Raw genomic sequence first — 20,808 nt, 5'->3', positions numbered from 1 at the left:
CGAGCAAAGGCCCAGCCTTTAAAGACAGGCAGTCCTGGGTTCAAATGCTAATTGTGCCGCCTATGAACTGTCAGCCACGCCTGTAAGAAACAAGAGTAGCCAAGATTTACTGAGCGTACACTTGTACCAGGCTTTCTGTGTATGCGCTCTGAATGTATTAATTCCTTGAATCCTTGCAATAAGGCGATAAACACAGGGCTGTTGCCTGGTACCCAGGAGGCGCTCATTAAAGAATTAGCTTTATTATCATCAAATAAAGGTCACAGCCTCCCTGTTGAGGTCCCTGGTTTCAGCCCTGGGAGTCTTCATCACTGTAGGATCATGTAGGGCAGCCAGGTCAGCTGGGATCTCGCAGGAAGCTGGGATCGCGACTCAGTGATCCTCAACCCCTGAAACACTGGCAGTGCCTGCGCGGAATTAGGAGACGGTCCCTAAAGCCACGTGATCGTCGCTTCTCCGTGACCCTCCCAATCCAGGCCCACCGCAGGCGCCGCGCGCGCGCTTGCCAGACCCGCACTATTTGGCGCGCTCTGAGAAGCCCGAGTTGGGCGGGGTCTCCGTCCTGACCGTTAAGATGGTCAGGTGCACCCTTAGTGCCCTTAGCAAAAATGGCGGAAGACGGCCCACCGGCTGGGCCAATCAGGGGGCGAGCAGGCCGTCAGGACGCCGTCAGCGCACGGAAGGAGACTAGCAGATGGCTTCTGCGCATGCGCTCCGCTTATTGAAGGGGAGAAGCTGGCACCCCGCGGCGGAAGTTTGCGTGTGTGAGTAACTGTGAGGAGCGAGGCGGAAGGCGCTGACTTCCACGCCCTGCGCGCTGAACGTTCTTTATTCATTGGTTACTTTTCCTAACAGAGCGCTGTAAACCAAGGTCAGGATATCCTCCTGAGGGGTCTGGCTGGGACCCATGCGGCCTCGGGGACTCCTGTCAGTTCCGGCCTTGCCCCTGACTCCTGCTCCCTCAGCTTGGCCAGACCATCTTCCCAGGATGGGTCAGGGCCTGGGTTTCTGAGGGGTGGAAGCTTCAGGACTCACACCCACCGCCAGCCTCCCTGGCCCTTCACGGAGCTGGGATCCCTGGAGGTAACTTCCTGTGCTTTGTTTGCACTGAAGGACAGTGGCTGGGTACCAAAGCTCACTGTCCCAGGAAGCTCTGAGTCACTGACAATCAGTAATTAAAGAGGCAGCCAGTGGGACCCAGGAACTGCTGGATTCCTCGAGGTGAGGGAGAGGCCTGCCTGTCTACCCTTGAAAGGGAAGACCTATGCTGACTCGGGCCCCCTCCCAAGACTTGGGAAAAGCCAAAAGATCCTAGCCTGGGTAGAAAGTTCAGAAGAGCCTCAGACCCCCACCATAACTCTAGCAACCGGCTACCTTGCTATTCCTCATTATGATCTAGACTTACATGTTCATTTGGGAGCAAGTTCCTCCCCTGCAGCTGGCTTCCCTGAAGTGTTAGGTCTCAATTTCTCCCCTTTTTCCTAATTTCCTCCCTGCCACCCCATGGTTCCCCTCTTCCTGTCTCATCTGTCACTGGACAGGTGAAGTTGGCAAAGCTTATAAGACAGATGCTGTCACGGTGCCCAGCCCCTGGGGACTCCTTAGTAATTTGAGAGGCAAGGAGGCCCACTCCAGCTAGTCTCCCTCTTCCTAATTCTGAAATGAAGGCTCCCCAGATCCAGCCCCGAGGTCTTTCTTCTAGCCCAGTTTCTTTGGGCGTCAGAGTGCTGGGGAAATGACTGCTACAAGGGATAGAAACTGACAGGGAGACGCTGAGGGAGCCAGGCCTGCTGTGGGAGGAGGCGTTACTTTGGGGTGACTGTCCCCAGCTGTTTCATCTTCTCTTCTGAGGCTTTGTCTGGAAGCAGGACCTCCACGGTGAAACTGACCTTCTTTGCATGAATGAAGCTGTAGGTGTTGTCAAACCGCAGGACATCTGAGAGGAGGGGAAAAAACAGACATTCAGGCAATTCTGACAAAGAGCTTAGACACAGTGATTTTGGTTGACTGAGCAAGGCAGTGTGGTAGGTAATGAGGCTGAAGGTAGCATAAGCAATGGTCCTTCACCTTCTGAAACCTAGTCTAGCTGGGTTACAATATGTTCATGAAGAGAAAAATATATAAGACAGAACATGCCAAGTGCCAGATGAGTGGCAGAGACAGTCACGTCTGTAACAGCTTGGAACGAGGGGGCTCTGTAGACTGAAATTGTGTGAAAGGCTTTTTAAAGGAGTTAGAGCTTGAACTGGGTCTTGAAAGGAGGGAGTAGAATTAGTTGCAGCAGTAGTTATTATAATAATAATAGTAATGGTAGCAACAGCTATTTATGTGACTCAATACTGGTATGGCAATCTATATATATTATTCACAATAACTCTTGAGTTCAGCATTAGTACTGTGTTATATAAAAAGAAAGTCACTGTGTCACACAGTGAGGAAGGGATGGAGCTGGAATTTCCCTCTGGCCTGCATTGCTGCCTGACGTGGGCCCTAGAAAGCCTAATCCTGTTCAGTTTCTGACAAAAGGTAAAATATGCAAACTTTTTTTTTTTTTTAAAGAAGATGTTGGGGGTAGGAGTTTCGTAATTTATTTATTTATTTTTGCTGTGTTGGGTCTTCGTTTCTGTGCAAGGGCTTTCTCTAGTTGTGGCAAGTGGGGGCCACTCTTCATCGCAGTGCGCGGGCCTCTCACTATCGCGGCCTCTCTTGTTGCAGAGCACAGGCTCCAGATGCACAGGCTCAGTAGTTGTGGCTTATGGGCCTAGTTGCTCCACGGCATGTGGGATCCTGCCAGACCAGGGCTCGAACCCGTGTCCCCTGCATTAGCAGGCAGATTCTCAACCACTGCGCCACCAGGGAAGCCCAAAATATGCAAACTTTTGAACCAGAAACTTATCCCACAGAAAGATAAATGGACAAAGATGCTCAATACACCCCTATTTGTAGTAATAAAAGATGAGGAAAACTAAAATGTTCAAAGAAGAATTGCTTTAAAAGTTTTTATTGAAATACTATTCTGTATAAAAAGAAAGAGGTGAGCTTCATAGAAGTGACTGGGGAAACTAGTGACAATATATCCTTAGGCTAAAAAAAGCAAGTTGCAGAACAATTTGTAAACCATTTCTAACATTTTTGTTAATATATGTAAAAAAAATTTTTTTTGGCTTTGTTACTTGGTCTACCTACATTGACAAGTTTTACAATTTCAAAATTCCTTCAAATATACACTGAATAACATATATAATTCCTATGAATGTATATGGGTGGGCACATGTCCTGTATATTATGGAAACACATAATGCTTCTAAAGGGATGGAAAATATTTGGTAGGATAATACACAAGATCTGTTAGTGGTTTCCTCTGGGGAGAGAAAATGGGCATGCAGTTGGCAGAAAAGGCTTCCAACCCTTGGCCAAGGAACAGACTGCTTTTAATCTAACCCTTCTTTTTTTGAGAAGTTTTTCCATTCCAGTCAAACACCCCTTCCAAAGAACAGAGTGGGAAAACAAAAACACTAGCTCTGCCCCTTCCCTATCCTGGTCTTCGCTAACTTTTCCCAGCCAAAAAAACCCTGTGCATTTAATCCTGAGATTTAACCTTTCCCCTTTTCTGCCCCTGGATAAAATGCATAGTTTTAGACTGAGGGTAGACACACCACTCACCCTTTTCTTCATGGTGTGAAGTGAGTAATAGTCATTGATTTTCTCTCTGAGCCAGAGGTCTTTCAGGACCAGTGGTGCCTCTGGAAAGAGGGAAGCTTCCTCTCTGACCTGGATGACAGAGCCTTAGCAACCAGAGTCAGTCGTGCTAGAGAAGAAGTCTTTGAGCTCCTTGGACCAAGCATCAGGATTGAGATGACTCTGCCTAGCATGATGTTCTGCCCTCAGAAACAAGGAAGGGGCTGTTGTGACGCCCAGGCCCGAGGGAAGTGGTTCATTTTGACACTAATCATGTACTCACAGACTTGTAGAGGCCCCAGAGATCCTCCAGGCTGGGGCTCCTTCACTTTTGTTGGGGAACTGACCCCCCTGAGAATCTGATGAAAGCATACAATTTCAGATCCCATGGAGCCCATCATGGACCCTCTGGGGCAGTGGTTCCCAATGGGAAAGTCACCATTCTGAAGAGAGGAGGAGCTGGGGGTAACTGTGCCCTCTCATTTATGTATTGAGAAAACATATATATTCTTAGTGTCCTTTTATTTCTCTTTTATATTCCAGATAGGAGAGTATATTGACTTTTTAATTATGTGTGTAGGTGGTTATAATATCTATGAATTTCATTTCAGAGTAGTAAAGGGGACATTAGACACCACTTATTATAAAAGGGAGGTGTTTGGTCTTTAAAGATTTAGAATCACTGTCTTTAAAGATCTAAATCACTAAAGATTTAGAATCATAGACCCCAGATTAAGATCTGCTGTAGCCTACTCCCCTCATTTTAAGGAAAAAGAGAGCAAAATCTAATTAGAGACACTCGGAGAGTTACTGGCAAAGCTGGACTCAGAAACCGGGTCTTCTGGTGCCTAGAGGGGCTGTTTAACCTTCCTACAGTGCTTCAGCTCTTCTAGACCACATTGCACGCTCCAGATCTTTTTTTCTGAATCTTTTTCTTTCCTAGAAGAGTACTCTACACTCAGGACCTCAGGAAATATTAGTTGGGAGAAAAAAAAGTGGAATCTCCCAGTCAAGCCCTCACAAGCAGATAAACATTCCATCTGGGAATGTATCCAAGGGGAACTATAATTTGGGATTTGCAAACCTAAGCCTGATTATGTTAAAGGGTTCATGGTACTACAGAGAGGTAGTGGGCAGCGCTGGAAAACGGTTTGGTCTCTGCTGAGTTTGGGTAAATTACTTCCCAGGTCTGGGACCCCACTCTCTCCTCTGTCACATGATCATCTCTAGGGTAGTCTATGGTCACGAGATCCTGTACCGGGACCCTAGGATTCTCTCCTGTCTCCGTTTCTTGGTGTCTATGCAGGCTACGCTGTGGGAGAGATAACATCCCCTCTCTATACCTCAGCTTCCCTGTCCTTTAAAAGAGAAATTCAAGCTTATATGTACAAAATGCTTTATGCTCTGAGGATGACAGTGTCTGGGCTGGTGCTAAGCCTTGTTCTTGATGAAGCACACAGTATACCGCCTTCTCCCTCAGGACCGGACAGCTCACTAACAAGAATACTTCTCCCTGGGGGGCCAGACCACAGAGTATATGTGAGGAGGGGGCGGTGGAGACTGAGGTTGCTTGGGCTGTGGGGGAGGACACAGGATCTGAGGTTGGGGCAATGGTGTGGACAAGTACAGAGGCCAAGACATCTGTGGGGCTAGTTCAGACTTCTGGCAGTGCTGCCATGAAAACAGGGCGCAGGGCTTCTCCCATCTCTGGCACTATCTCCCCAGTGGCCCTTCTCCCCCAGGTTTTGCCCTAATGATAATAATGGTGGCCCAGTGGCCCTTCTCCCCCAGGTTTTGCCCTAATGATAATAATGGTGGCCCAGTGGCCCTTCTCCCCCAGGTTTTGCCCTAATGATAATAATGGTGGCCACAGTGCGCTGAGTGCTGCGTGGCAGGCATTACGCTAAGTGCTGCACAGACCTGATCGCATTTCATCATCAGGTGTCCCTATGAGGTAGAGAATTTGATCCCCATTGTAGCAATCAGGAAACTGAAGCTCAGGGAGGCCAAGTCACTTGCCTAAGGACTAGTCAGTGGTCAAGTCCGTCTCAGCTTGATGACAAAGCCCTTGCTGTCACTGATTTTCCATGCCTGGCCCCTTGGCTCAGACAGAGGGGAAACGAGATTTGATGGGGGTTTTGTGTGTGCGTGTATGTGATTTTTCTGCTTATAAATATAGTACATGTTCTTTGTAACATAAACTGTATTTGCAGGGCCAGTATAAAGAAACGAAAGCCCTCTATAAGCTTCCTACCACCATTAGCATTAGCAGAGTCCCCAGAATTCTCTTTTTTTTTTTTTGATAGGTAAGAAGTGAATTTATTTAGAGAAACACACTCCACAGACAGAGTGTGGGCCATCTCAGAAGGTGAAAGCGGCCAACCCCAGAATTCTTTTGACCTTTTTTAGCCAAAGTGAGTATACACTATATATGCTAAGTCTATGCTTTATTTTTTTTTTAACATGTATCAGACATCTTATATGTCAGTTTATTCTCTTTAATGCATATACTGTATTCCATTATATGGATGGACCATAATTTATTTAACAAGACCTTCTTAAGGCCATTTAGTTTATTATCAGTTTCCCAAACTGCTAGGAACATCCATGTACCTATATCTTTGTGTTTTTGTGTAAATATTTCTGTACAATAAATTTCCAGAGGTAGAATTGCTGAGTCAAAGGGAATTTAATCGATATTGCAAAGCTAAGTGAGGTTAAACACCTTTTCAAATGTCTATTTGCCATTCTTATTCCTCTTGGGTAAACTTCCTGTTCATGTTCTGTGGCCATTTTTTGATCAACTTGGAGATGAGTGAAGTTCAGCAGAGTCAAGGCTAGGTTTGTCAGCACTCTGCTCACCCTGTGATCCCTACACCTACGTAACGTGTTCTGCCTCTCTGATGTCTGGGGAGGGCGCATCCCCAGGAAATGTCTAGTGGCAGTCACAGCCCCAGTTACACCTGGACCAGGTCACCTTGAGCCTGTCAGCTCACCTCTCCAGGCCTAGGTTTCCTCACCTATGCAAGAGAGGTTGAAACTGATGGAGCTCCACTTCTAGTTCTAACAGTGTGAGAACTTAAATCCATGGAGAAAGAGGGACCTCCCGGGCAAACAGCTAGAGCAGGGGCTTCGAGCCAAGACAGAGAGACTTACAGATGCCAGGATCGCTGCAGGTGAGGGTCCCATCCTCAGGGACCAGGTGGGCATTGTACCTCTGGTTGGCAAGCACCTCTGTCATCTCCCCTGCCCTCTGCCGCTCCCCCATTTTGGTCTTCAGGAAAATCCCAAAACCGATGTCCGAACCATCCGACATGAACTGCCACCTGCAGGGGACACCCACCCACTTAGACATGATTCCGTCTGCATGTTCCCTCTCTGGGGTCCTGCCACCAGGGCTTCTCCCACCCCAGCCCACCGCCAGCACCTATGGCCAGAAGGCTCAGGTCTCCTGGAAGGGTCCAGAACCCTACCTGAGGACGCAGCCTGGAAAGAGAATTTCATACTCCACTTGGTGGGAGGAGCCCCGGGAAATCTGCACACTGTGTTCGTACCGCTGTTTCACCTGGTCTCGCACGTAATACTTCTTGGGGATGTCACCCCCATAGTTGATCTAGAAGCAGAACACGGAGTGAGCTGGAATGTGCATTTGAGCCAGGTGTCCCTGGTCACCTCCGGCCCCTGGCAGCCCATACCTTGGATTTACACTTGGGGTCTCCATCAGGGTCAGTCATGGTGCCCCCATACTCCACAGGCAGCTGGTCAGGGCTGACATATTTCAGTAAAACCTCCTTCCAGTTTGCTGGCAGGAGAGGGAAGGAAGGAGAGAAAAGGATCACCACCAGGGCAGGAGTTCATCACAGCCCTGGCAGTCTACACAAAAGAGGCAGAAAAAACCTGTCTGCCCCTGCACACAAAACATGGGCATTGGGAGCACAGGATGTGCGCACAGCTCTTCCGGGGGTTCAAGAGGAGCTGTCACCCAGATGACTGCCCTGTTCTGGACCAGGAAGCAGGAGACAGAGGTCCTGTCCCCACTGCCTCTGGCCAGCGAAGCGACCTGAGGCAAATAAATCACTTCATTCTGAGCCTAGTTCCTCCTGCCCTGCAAGGTTATGGTGGGAGTGAAGTGAACTAAGTACTTGAGAGGGTGTTTGTTGTAAACTGTAAAATGCCGTACCTGTATGAGAGTGTATTATCACTCCCAGGAAGAGGGGATACAAATATTTGAAGTGCAAGCAGGAGGGAACAAAGAAAGGAGGAGAGGGCATTCCACGCAGAGGTAACAGCGCATGTGGCAGGCAGGAGGGCAGTCAACATGATCTGCCCTAGTTAGACTGAGCGTGAGGGCATGACCACTGTCACCTACTGTGCTCACTCGTGATTTATTGAATGAATGCGTCACTGTAGACCGACCCCTTAAATGGGCTCCCTTGGCTTTACCCCAGCCACAGTTTCACTTCTCTTGTTTTGTAGGCTGTTTGGCTACCAGTGATTTGGTTTTTTTTTTTTTTTTCTTTAAATAACCAAGCCCTTTCCTGACTAGGAGAGTTTGCCTCAAGTGCAACCAAGGCTGAGATCCATTTCTCTGCCAGATTCCTAAACAAGTATCAGCCAAGGACAATATTTTGATACTGGATGGAAACCTTTCCATGCTGACGACAGAGACCAGATATAGAGAGCAGCTCCAGGTCACAGGGTACCACCGAGCATCCTCTGTGGCTGGTGCTGCCTGTAAACCCACAGGGATGGTCCAGGGTCTCCCAGCCTTCAGATTTCTAGGGACTTGAGACCATGCAACTCCAGGGGTGCTTTAATCTGTGCTGAGTACCAGTGACCAGCCCAGGGTGAATTTCTCCCCTCCTCTATTGAAGATCCGGTACCTTCCCAGCCCGAGGCGGGTTTGGTTGAAAGGGTTTCAGGTGTGGGTGGGGGAACTGACTGAACCTCCTCTGCAGCCCCGCTGCCAGGAAACCGAACTGGCTCATGCTCATGGTGGGTGGCAGCCACAGAAAAGCCAAAAATCATTAGAGCCTTTTCCTCAGACGTTGTTTCTTCACCCAGTTCAGCTGGAGGGTTGGAATAAGGCCAGGAGGATTCTTCCCATCTCACAGAGAGGAACTGAGGCTACAAGGACAGAATTTGTTGCACTAGAGCCAGGACCAGCACCCAGAGGTCCTGTGCTTTCCAGACTGCTTTGCACCACACCCAGGCTCAGCGCACATTTGGAAAACCTCCACTTTCAATGTGGTGCCTGAAGGTGAACATTCAGAAACCTTCAGAATTCCCTACCCCCAGTTCAACTCCACAGGTGGCATTAAGCCGTCCACGAGCCAGTCCCAATCTCCCTTTCTAGGCTTTTCTCCCACCACCCCACATCACGCTCCAGCCAAACTCGACTCCTGCCTGTCTCTGGCTGGCTTGATTCCCATGGGTCTTCCTTGCTGGCTTCCCCTCGTCCCCTGATGTTCTCCTGCTGCCCTGCCTATCCAGTGTTTGTCTGCTCGCTTCCCCGCCAACCTCGCAATCGCTTCTTCACTCCCTGGTGGGCTCCTCTTTCTCTTCATGCCCTTGAGCCTGGATATTCCCCAGGCTTCAGCCTCTGTTCTGTGGGCAGTCTTACCTCCTCTCAAGGTTTTAGCTGCTGTCTCTATCTAAAACTCCAAATCTCCAGACTGGAGTTTGCTGCTAAGCTTCAGGCCCAGGCATCCCCAACATGTGTACACCTCACAGACTCCTAGAACTCAACTTCAAGCCTTTCCTTCTGACTGTATTATTCCCCAGTGGAACTAACTGCATCAGAATGACTGCAATGCTGTCACTCATGCCAGATACCAGGGAGCCATTCTAGATTTCTCTTCCTCCCTTCCTACATCCAGTCAATTGAGTTCTGCTGTTCCACTTCCTACGAAAGTCTGAAATCCACCCTCTCCTCTCCGTCCCTACAGCCCCCGCCGTGGCTCAGGCTTGCAACACCTGGTGCGTGGGCTGTGGCCGCGGTAAACAAACTGGTATCTGTCCTGAGAATCAGGTCCTGTACCCCACCCCCTGCCCCGGCTCAGGAACTCCTCTCTGGTGCCCAGTGGCCTGTGGAGTTGTGTCCCAGCTTCCCGACACAGTGCCCTGGATTCTCTGTGACCCAGCTCCTGGCACCTGGCTCCCTCTCCACGTCATCTCTCACACACCCTGCCGTGCGCCCTCTTCAGCTGCCCGTGCCATGGTGTGTAAGGTCTTTGCTCATTGTTCTTCTTTCTGCCCAACAGCTTCCTGCCTTGCTTCACCTGGCTACCCTACTCATTCCATAGCTCGCAGGTGAGGGAGGCATCGCCCCTCCCCAGGCTGGGCGGGGTGAGTGCCCCTGCTCAGTGTTCCCATGGGCTTTTCAACTCCTCTCTTTTACACGTAACATCTTGCGCTGATATACATCTGTTTGTGTCTCCCTTCTCCGAGAGGCCACAAGCTCTTCAAGGGACTCTGTCTTACCTTTGTGGCCTTGACACCTACCTAGTCCAGGGCCGGGCACACAGCAGGTGCCCATCCAATGAATCCACGCGTACTTGCCCTCAACTGAAAGCAACCTCTGCTCCTGTGACCTCCCTTCTCTGCCGCATCTATGCCTTTTCTTTTTTTCAAAGGAATTTTATTTATTTTTTGGCTACATTGGGTCTTTCTTGCTGCACGTGGGATTTCTCTAGTTGCGGTGAGCAGAGGCTACTCTTCGTTGCAGTGCGCGGGCTTCTCATTGCGGTGGCTTCTCTTGTTGCGGAGCATGGGCTCTAGGCACGCGGGCTTCAGTAGTTGTGGCATGCGGGCTCAGTAATTGTGGCTCACAGGCTCTAGAGCGCAGGCTCAGTAGTTGTGGTGCACGGGCTTAGTTGCTCCATGGCATGTGGGATCTTCCTGGACCAGGGCTCGAACCCGTGTCCCCTGCATTGGCAGGTGGATTCTTAACCACTGTGCCACCAGGGAAGTCCATCTATGCCTTTTCTAGTTTGTGTCCTAGCTTTCTCTTAAAAGTCTCCTGTTTGACTGCAAGCTTATTGAGGACAAGGACTGGCATTCCATTCATCTTTGAATTTCCCCAGAGTGTCTGAGAGAAAGAGTTCTTAGGAAAACAGACAGGAAGCCCCTTGCTCCGGCCCAGCCTGCTCCTGGGTCCCACTGCTCCCAAACCAGCAGAGGGAGCCTTTGCCCCGGCAGCTCTGGCTCTCTAACGCCATCCCCAGCGGGGCTGCAGCCATGCCGTGGAGCGGAGGAGGGTCTGGGCTACTCACCCCCCAGGACCATGATCTTCTTACGAGTGTCCTCACTCAGGAAGGGTTTGATGAGGTTATAGGCCACAGGAAACAGCTTGGGGGCTGGAACAGAGACCAGGCCATGTGAGGCCAGGAGCAGTCCCCACTCTGTCCCTAACAGTGTCCACCATAGCCCCCAGTGTCTGGCCATGCACTCCCTGGTGCTGTGGAGCCCACACAGGCAGCCCTATGTGAGGCTCAGCTTTCCTGTCTGTACAGGGGGGATGGTCTTCCTTTTTCACGGGGCTCGGTGGCTCGAAGGAGGTAACGAATACTAAAAGCTTTGTGAATTACAAAGTGGTCTGCGTACATCATGGGTCGGTCTTCTGAACAGGTCCTAAGACCCCACCCTCCACCCCCGACTTCGGCTCACTCTATTTCACTCTCCTTAATCTGTCCCAGTAATATTTTTGGCCCCTCTTTCCCATTGGGCTGCATCACAGGTAGTTGCCAACTTACCTTTAATGACAAAAAGACGCTTCAGTGTTTCGGGGTAATTTTCCTCAAACATGCAGAGAAACTGTGGAAAGAATCCAGTGGGCTCAGAACTCTGTGCCAGGGAGGGAGGCCCTTCTTCCTCTGGCTTCCCCCACCCCACAGGGCCTCCTAGCAGAGGGACCCACCCTCCCAACCCATCCCCCGACCCTCACCTCTCACCCTCCACCACCCCCGAGCCCTGGCCTTCACCTCTCCATAGGCCTCCACAGCTGGCTTCCAGAGATGTTTGAGACCAAGCCCCTCACAGTCATAAATCAGGGTGATGGTCTCTATCTTGTTCCCCGTCTGCAGGGGACAGAGGAGCAGAAAGTCACATCAGGCTGCCCCACACACAACACACACAGAAGCCCACCCCGGTTCAGGGAAAGTGCTGATCGTACCCTGCGCCCATACTGCAGCCAGATCCAGCAGGGCCGTACCTAGGGTTTTCCAAATCGAGATAATTACCCCAGGCCGGAACTGTGGCCTAGACAAGTCACCCTTCCCGTTTAGATCTCCGTGTTCTCATCCAGTAAACAGCTGGATGAACTTAGATTACATCTGAAGTCGCTTCTGTTCTGCAGTTTGACCTGGTGGCCCTCCTCGTCCTCTGCACCCCGTGCAGCCACTCATCTCGCAGGCACAGATGCTCTCTATCCAACCTAAGCCCTTAAGGTGCATCTCTAACGCTTCTCTGCGTGCCCAGCCCCACAGGGCCTCTGCGCACACTAGGTTCTCAGTGAATGTGGATGACACTGTTGAAATGTCCCCAAACGTATCACATGGTCTCACTGGATCTTTACGACTGCTGAGGAGGAGGGCAGGGGGAAGGACCATGGCAGCTCTGCCTCGCTCTTCAGTCTTATTCCAGTAAGAGAATCAGCTGTCCTTAGCTTTGTCTGAATTCAGAGTTAGGGAAGCACAGAATCTGAGCTCACTGACACCAGCGGCACTCAAATACTTGTCCAAGGATAGGGTGGTCCCTGACAAGGATTCCTCTGGTGCCCAGATAAAGGAAGAAAAGTAATGATAACGTAGCATGTTTTCTATGAAGCTAAACTTTACTCAATTAAAGGACGGCCCTTTATTCTGAGACAATGCCGTCCCTATAGCTTGGTGGGTTAATTATGGCAATAATAGCTGGTTAGTGTTTTCTAAGTCCTTACTTGGAAAAATAAAAATTCAGTAACATAGATCAGTCCCTAAAACTGCAGTTTCACTATGAAATCTAAACATCAGGGCCTAAAGCTGCCCTTAAAGCCACGTGTGACACCCACACTTCTGCGTGACCACCTCCACCAGGCGTAACTCCTCTTCAGCCGTGCTGGTCCCCTCACCTTTTCGGTCTGGCAGGCGCACTCCCACAGAAGCAGCTCGCAGTCCCGCATCTTGGTCTTGACCAAGTCCTGTTTGGTGGCTGAGAGGAGCAGACCCTTGGCATCCAGAGGTCCAATGATGTCGTACCAGATGGGGCAGCCATCCAGGTCGTAGCCGCACATGCCCCCTGAGAGATACTGTTGGACCACCTGGGCCCAGACAGAGATGGGGGCGCCTGGTCAGCAGGCCCCGGGCAGCCACACCTTCCCGGTGTCCAGGGACTTCCTCTGGGTTCATCCGCCCCTGGGTGCCAATGGATACTCATTCAATGACTTGGCATTGTCAGACCTTTCCTCTGAGGGTCCCAGTCCCATAGACCCAGGATACAGATCATGGGTCTAACAGACCTCACGTGGTGTGGGGCGGGATAATCTGTTCTCACCTCTGGAGGCTGCCAGCTCATGATGTTGTCAATGTCCTTTTGCTTTCGGACCTCCACATGCTGCAAACACACGAGGGCTTTAAAAAAGCAGGGCGGGGAGGGGGTGGTCCTTAACAGGCATCTAGCAATGGGTGACAGCACGAACAGACCACCGGACCACAGGTAAGTCACGAGAAGGCAACCAGCAGGAATGGAAAAGAAGGAAGTGCCTATTTCAGAGATCTCAGCAGAACAGATTATAATTCTTGGCCGGCCCAGAACTATGAAAGCTCTGTTTCCAGGGAAGGGAATGCACTTTGTCCTGGAGGATAAGGCAGTACCGGTCGGCTAATACTCAGATATGTCACATAAGCCACAGGCGGTGATCGGGGTGGGAGGGGGTGGACAGAAGTCCAAGCACGGCGTGATTCTGATGGGCAGAAATGGAGGCAACAGTGGGCTTCGGAGCCAAATGGGTCTCACCTTCCGGAGCATGGCCTCAGACTTCTGCAGGTCAAAGCTTCTTGCTATAACAGGGAAACATGGTCAGGGTTAGGATAGCAGCCTGGGCGCCAAGGATGGGAAGATTTCCCTGCTCCTGTGCGGGAACGCCCGCTGACTCTCAGATCACCCCACATATAGAAGCTAATGTGAGGACATTCACTGCTTCTAGAGCACCACAGCCCCTGGGCTTGTGGGGAAAGCAGGTCAAGGTTCAGGGCAGGTGGGGGCAGCATTGCAAGTTCAGGGTCAAAAGAGTTTTACCCTAGTGGATGCAATCAGGTGAAGGGTCTTATCTCCTGTCAGGGAAAGCAAACCCTGGGCCCCCTTATCATTTACCCTTCTCCTTCCACAAAGTTAATCTCCTCCACGGTCTAACATCCAGTCCTGAGAGCTTGACCTGCAGTTCAAAGATGAATACAGCTGCCGCATAATCTGGGGCAGGACTGGCAGAACATTCCAGTAGGATGGAGGGGAGATGAGCCTCCAGTCAACCTTGCCATATCCTCAAAGGACCCATGCATACCCCAGGGGGACACAGAGGGCCCTCGTCCTCCCAGGGTTCCCAGAAAGTTTCAGAATTAGAGTTCACCTGGCTCAACTCTATTTCATGTACAAACCCTGACATGCTGTCCTGCTCAAACTTGAACACAAAGACCTCCCTGCCCGCCAAGGCCATCTGCTCCCAAACAATCCAAGCTGCCATTTGCACACAGCCCTCACTATTGTACTGAGCAGAGACCCTCTACAGAGACATTCAGAGAGGAGGGGTGGGGGTGCTTCCTCAGCCACGTGACCACCTTTCCAATACTCGCAAATTCTGTGCTGCCACCCTAAGTGCTCCCTGCTATCATGCTGCCCGTCCATGGATCCTTTAACCATCCTTCAAAGCTTGGTTTCAAGTCCATCAACTTCCCTTTGGATGTTTTCCAGTTTGCCAGTGCCCCTCTTGAAGTGTGTGGTCCAGAGCACAGGTGTTGCCTACCCTTCTCCAATTAAGCCTAAGAACTTTCTCGGCAACAGGCCAGGCCCTTAACTCAGGCGAAGCTTACAGTCAATTGAAACCCCCAAATCCTTTTCACCTGTGCTGCTTATGAAGCCTCTACCCCATAGGTTGAGAGGTGGTTTTCTGGATCTATCCCTATCAGATTTCATCTTGTTATGGCCAGCTGCATTTCATCTTTTTTTTTTTAAATTTTTAAATTTTTGGCTGTGTTGGGTCTTCATTGCTGCAGGCAGGCTTTTCTCTGGTTGCAGTGAGCAGGGGCTACTCTTCATTGTGGTGCGCAGGCTTCTCATTGTCGTGGCTTCTCTTGTTGTGGAGCGCGGGCTCTAGGCACACGGGCTTCAGTAGTGGTGGGACACGGGCTCAGTAGTTGCGGCTCACGGGCTCTAGAGCGCAGGCTCAGTAGTTGTGGCGCACGGGCTTAGTTGCTCCACGGCATGCGTCATCTTCCCAGACTAGGGCTCGAACCCATGTCCCCTGCATTGGCAGGCGGATTCTTAACCACTGCGCCATAAGGGAAGCCCCTGCATTTCATCTTTTAAAGAGTTTCTGAGATCCAGATTCTGACCAATTTTGCCATTTGACCTATGAACTGTCCCTCCCAGCTGTATGTCCTCTGTGGGTCTGATTGACATCCAGATCTGCTGACAGCCCTGGAACCTGGGCCAGACAGGCTGCCCTCTGGACTGTCACCAGCCCCTTAATCACTGCTCTTCAGGAGTGGCCGAGCACATTCCCTGACTCTGCTGCCCTGAAATGCAGTCCACTCTCCTGCACCCAAGGATGCGACAAGAGATTTGACCAATGCCATACCCTGTCATGTGTGCTAGACACATGTTTGCAGAAATGAGCAGCCTTCCCGCTTGGGAAGTTCCTTCTCATGGTCACCCTTCACATGCCATTGTAGCAGCAGGGGGCAGCTTTCAGAGGAATATAATCTGGGTTTGCATCTCAGCCCTTCCACCTTCTTCCTGTTTGACCTTGGACAAGATACTGCACATCTCTGGCCAAATCATCCAGTGAGCTAGAAACACTTGGAAGATGCAAGGCACCATGCTATCATGTTGGGGTAGCCCAGCTGGACCTGAAAGTGGGAATCCTCCATGGGAGGGACACGCCCAACTGTGAGGAGAGTCATCTTCCTTGGGAACAGGAGTGGTGGTGAACTTCGAGCCCCCTTATCTCAGGGAGGCTCTCCAGTTAACCTTTAGCTGCTGGGGTCCAACATCCAGGGTCTTTTAGGGCCCTCCCCGAGTTTCCATTGCCCCTGGCAGTACCGGCCTGATGCCTCTCCAGGGCTCCTGCCGCCCTGGTCAGGGGCAGCTCAAAGCATGGCTTAGGGCACTGCCAGAGAGGCCGGCCTGGGAGCAAGCTGTCCTGGGTTCTTATTTGATCTCTTCCTGTCCTGGAAAACAAAGAGACTCAGACCTGCTCTGCCAGGCTCACAGGTTTCCTCCACCTCCTCGTTTTATCTTGCCATCTGAGCCCCCTCGCTGGGGTGCCCAGAGCTCAGGCCCACTCAGGGGGAGGCAGTGATCTGTGTGCGTGCTCTCGGGCCTGGGGCCCAGCAGAAAGCCAAGCCTGTGTCGGGGGAAGGGAGGAACCCAGTGCTCACTCAAGAAAGGGAAGAACCCAGTGCTCACTCACACCTAGATTAGACAAAGACATTCGGCTGGCATGTGCCTTGCAAATGTTTCCTTTAGATGAAAAGGAGAAAAAGAAAAGGTTTCTCGAAAAAAAAAAAAAAAAAAGGGGGAATTCCCTGGTGGTCCAGTGGTTAGGACACCGAGCTTTCGAGCTTTCACTGCCGAGGGCCCAGGTTCAATCTCTGGTCAGGGAACTAAAATCCCGCAAGCTGTGCGGCGTGGCAAAAACAGAAAAGAAAAGAAAAGCAAGGCAACAAAAACCCTAATTGAAATTCACAGTAGAGTCTGACCAGGCCCGAGCTCCTGCCCAGGGAAATGTGAGGCACAAATAAAGTGCAGAGGAGATATTTCCTTGGTTTGAAGAGGCAGAGCTTGGTTTCAGGAGGCAGCTGTGGCTTACTGGAGAGGATGATGGCCTGGGAATCAGGGGCCCTAGGTTTCTCCCTGATTCTGCTTCACATTAGCTGTGTGCCCTCAGCTAAGTGCCCTCTCCTCTCTGAGCCTCAGTTTTCTCATCTGGCAAATGAGGATAACTGCACTCTTCTATATTCCTGCAAAGAGAGGGGTTATCCCAGGACTGGGGAGTTGGGGTGCCTGGGAAACCAGGGCCCCAGGCCAGCCGTCTCTCAGATAAAAAAAGAGCTGCGAAGCTGTTCAATTCAACAGCTCTCTGAAACCACACTTCCCCCACCTCACAGTAGCTGGGTAGTTTGTTTGATCATCTTGCAGCTGGCCCTTTAATGCAGCGCTGTCTGCCCACTCTCCCCACCCGCCCCCTTCCAGCTACAGCCCTTCAGCAAAGGCTGGGCCAAAATGTCCTCCAGCTCTGGACTGACTCCACCGCCGCCTCTTTGCTGCCTCTCCACCCTCTCTGAGTGGGTGGGGTGGGGGGAGTTCACAGCTTTTTAGAGGGAAAAGGGCAAGTGGCACTTTCAGAGGCACACAGGGCCTGCTCTGGCGGGCCTGCTAGCTATCACCCTCTCAGGAGTGTGCCAGCTCTATTCAGTTTCTGGACAGAAAAGGAAAATACATCTCTTCCCCTGTCCCAAGACTCGCAGGGTATACATGTGTGTGTCTGTGTCTATAAATAAGTAATTGGCCATGACTTATACTTTAATATTTTGGGCTCTGATTCTGTTATCACGATTTAATCTCTGCTAATCTAACACAGAGGAATTTTCTCTATTATTTCTATGTCTGGCACTAAAGTTTCTACAAAGCCAAAAAAAAAGTGTGTCACAAGAACCAGAGAGGGTGGCACATGACTTGAATCACAGGAGAGGAGGAGAAAGAAAAGAACGGAAGGATTTCAGGAGTTGCAACATGGGGTTGAGTCTGACCCTGATGCTAGTAGAAACGTGTACACTGCATCATCATGGGCATAGCACTCTCATGTCCCATCTTGCCATAGGCAGGGCACCCTGTCTCATCCAGCTCTCCCAGAGAGGAGCCTCGGACAGATGTTCACCCCTGGACCAGGTACCAGAGCCAGGCCAGGGCAGAGCTGGAATGGATCTCAGGGCCATGGAGCCAGATGATGGCTTGAGGGGAGTTTTGTTAACCTAGGTCAGGCTGAACCCTACCCACCGTGTTCCCTGTGCATTCTGCCCCTCCTTCAAGCTGCCACAGAGAGGGCCAGTCTCTCCCACGGGCCAAGACTCTGGTTCTAAGCTTGGCTCTGCCTCCAACTTCCCACAAGCTTGGGGCCTTTCTTGGCTTTTCCTCAACCTGTTTCCCCACATCCATTGGCAGAGTAGATTCATCGAGTGGATGGAAAGGGCACCGGGCTGGGAGTCAGCTGACCTGGCTCTAGTCCTCTCCCTGCCTGCAGTTCAACACTGTGCGACTTGGGGCAAGTTACCTCACCTCTCTGAGCCTCAGTGTCGTTATCTATCCAACAGGAGGGTTGAGGTTATATCATTGCCAAGAACGCTTTTGGTTCTGAAGGTTGAATACTCCAGATTCTGAGATTGCCTGGGGCAGGGTTTCCAGAGGGTGCTATTCTGTTCCCCAGCCCAAGCCCCTGCCCCAGCATCCCGCAGCCCCTTTTTCCTCACCTCGGAGCCAGCGCAGGAGAAAATAGTCATCTGGATTCGGCAGAGTGGGCAGCACATCCTGGACATTCTCCCGAAACTGTAGGGAGAGGCAGCTGGGTGAGTAGCAGGTCCCACCCTGACCGCCCTCTGCCCGGGACTCTCCATAGAGGTTTTTGCTGGACTCCTGCTCAGCACGGGTCAACTCTGCAGACACTGGCTGAGCACCTGAGCAGCGTGAGACACTCTGTCAGTCATGCTGGTGGGAGCTGAGTAGCAGGAGGAGGTGAGAAGGGAGTAAGACACTGCCCCTGCCTGGCTGTGCGCACTTACACGCTCCAGTGTGATGGCTGGGCAGAACTGCCCCCAGCTAACTGCCACAGTAGACACTCTGGGGTGTGTCACAGCAAAAGCGTAAGTTTACCAAGCATTCCTCGTGTGCCCAGCACCGGCCTCGGTGCTTATTCATTCTTCTAGAGATGTTACTGCTCCCATTTTACAGATGAAGTAATTAGAGCTCAGAGAGGCCAAGTAACATGCCCAAGGTCGACAGCTAGTAATCAGCAGAGCTGGGATGCAAACCCCGGTCTGTCCCAGGCCAGAGCCTGCACTCTTTCCACCATGGCCTGTCCCCTTAGTAATGGAATGGTGAGCAATGTGTCCAGGGAGTAGAGGGAAGGAAGAGTTTGATGCTGACTGGGGCCAGGAAGAGGGTGGTCTCACACTACTTCATATAAAAAATGACATTTGAGCTGGGCTTGAAGGACTCCAAAGGCAGCAGGAGGAGGAAGGAGGGCAATCCAGGTGGAGGGAACAGTTCCAGCCAGAAGCCATGATGGGGGAAAGTGTAGGGAGTGCCAAACAAGAGAGCTGGACAGTGACCCCAAGGATGGCCACGCCCCCTCCAACTGCTCATTACCCTGCAGGTGAGCATGCCCCCATGTGCTGTGCTGTCCCCAAGCCTCCTGCTCCCAGCCACTCACCTTTCCCTAGTCAGTGACCCTACAGGGCAGCCACAGAGAGGATCAATGAGGACCTGCCACCTCTGCCCCTTGCCTAGGTCTGCCAGGGACTCAAACCATCCCATCCCCCAAACAGCTCCCAGACCCCCAGGGAGACTGGCATGAAGCCACCCCTTACCAAGGACACTACCCAGCCCCTGATATCTAGTTTAATCACCACCTAATCCCTTCTCTGCCTGACTTCCCCTGCAGGTCAGCAGTAAAATCTGAAACCTCCCTACCCGGCCTCCCTGGGATGGGGAGGCCCAGCCTGGGGCAAGGCCTCCATGGGACTGGAGCCTCTGCCCCACTACCACGGCAGAAGACACCTACCACCCACCCCCTCCACCACTTTCTCAGCAATGGAAAACTGCTGTGGAGGCTCCAGACCTAAGACTGGACCCAAACAGCTCCAGCTCCAAGAACAGCCAACCTTCCCTCTCTCCCCAAGGGCAGCAGGGGAGATCCAGCTGGTGGGAAAGGGTCCGGCTCTGGAACTGTTGCCCCCTCCTCTGCCCAGGCGCCAAGGCAAAGCTAGGCTTACCTCCTTGCCTTTTGAAGAGCATCAGCCCAAGTCCCCAGCCCGGGAGGGGCCTGGGTTGCGGGAGGGGCCTGGGTTGCAGGACGGGGTGGGGGGCTGGTCTCAACTCAAACTAGCCCCAACCCAGTCAGTCACCGGTAGGATCCTAGGCTTTGCACTTGAAGCTGCTCCTTTCCACATCATCTGGTCCAACCTCCTCAATTCCTTTCCTCAAGGAGCGAACAGAGAAGGACCGGTTTTGCCCAAGGTCGCAGAGAGACTTGGTGCCAGAGCAGGAGCCATCCAAGTCTCCTAAGAAGCCCTCCGGCCCTTTCCATCGTGCCACTGCCCCTGCAAGAGGAAAACCTCCCGGAAATGGGAGGAAACCTAGGGCCCTGCCCCTGCCCCTGCCCCAAGGGCCCGGCTGCCAGTCCCGAGAATGAACGTTGCCTTTGTGCCCTCAGCTGCCTCCGTGGGCTTCCAAGCAACCACTTCTTCCCAGGTGGCAGCGCCAAGGGCTCGCTCGCGGCTGGGGCCGGGACGACCAAACTTCCCCGGGGTCCCCTCGGCGGACGGAGGGGAGCGAGGGAGGGGGTGGCCGCGGACCGCTCGGTGCGGTGGCTGCCGCTCCTTCCGCCGCTCGCCGCGGACCCGCGCTCGCCCCCCACCCAGCCCCTTCCCAGCCCGCTGCCGCCAGAGGATGGGGGCCATCGCCCGGGGCGGGGCCGGGCCGGGGTGAGGGCTCACCTTGGCCAGTGCCTCCTTCTGCCTGGGGCTCAGATCGCCGACTCTGCCGCTCATCGTGGCCCAGGCTCCGGGCGCGGCGGTTGCGGCAGCAGACAGAGCACGGACTCGTTCTCCGCCGCGGGAGTAAAGTCCCAGCCTTTTGCCGGGGCCGCGGTTGGCAGCCAAG

General features: G+C 52.1%; 1 protein-coding gene across 3 annotated transcripts; it reads right to left on the bottom strand.

The window, feature by feature from the left end:
- Positions 1–527: 527 nt before the first annotated feature.
- LOC111162829 (SEC14-like protein 2) lies at positions 528–20,808 on the bottom strand. Of its 3 annotated transcripts, XM_022551054.3 has the most exons (13): positions 20,643–20,807; positions 20,052–20,246; positions 18,399–18,474; positions 13,672–13,715; positions 13,210–13,269; positions 12,788–12,976; positions 11,661–11,756; positions 11,433–11,493; positions 10,953–11,036; positions 7,374–7,480; positions 7,152–7,291; positions 6,835–7,004; positions 582–1,936 (listed from the first exon to the last, which is right to left on the bottom strand). In XM_022551054.3, the coding sequence occupies exons 2-13, from the start codon at positions 20,097–20,099 to the stop codon at positions 1,806–1,808; spliced, it is 1,206 nt and encodes a 401-aa protein (XP_022406762.1). In that variant the 5' UTR covers positions 20,100–20,246; positions 20,643–20,807; the 3' UTR covers positions 582–1,805. The 3 variants fall into 3 exon arrangements, with proteins under 3 accessions (XP_089750841.1, XP_022406760.1, XP_022406762.1); XM_022551052.3 differs by lacking the exon at positions 20,052–20,246 and having other exon boundaries at positions 550–1,936; XM_089894715.1 differs by lacking the exons at positions 10,953–11,036; positions 20,052–20,246 and having other exon boundaries at positions 528–1,936; positions 20,643–20,808.

This window comes from Delphinapterus leucas, chromosome 14, assembly GCF_059928025.1.
Source record: "Delphinapterus leucas isolate spDelLeu-1000000601 "Yukka" chromosome 14, BTC_Dleu_Yukka2, whole genome shotgun sequence".
NCBI lineage: Eukaryota > Metazoa > Chordata > Mammalia > Artiodactyla > Monodontidae > Delphinapterus > Delphinapterus leucas.
Note: the sequence above shows the minus strand (reverse complement) of the source record. Positions and strands in the feature narration are given on the sequence as shown.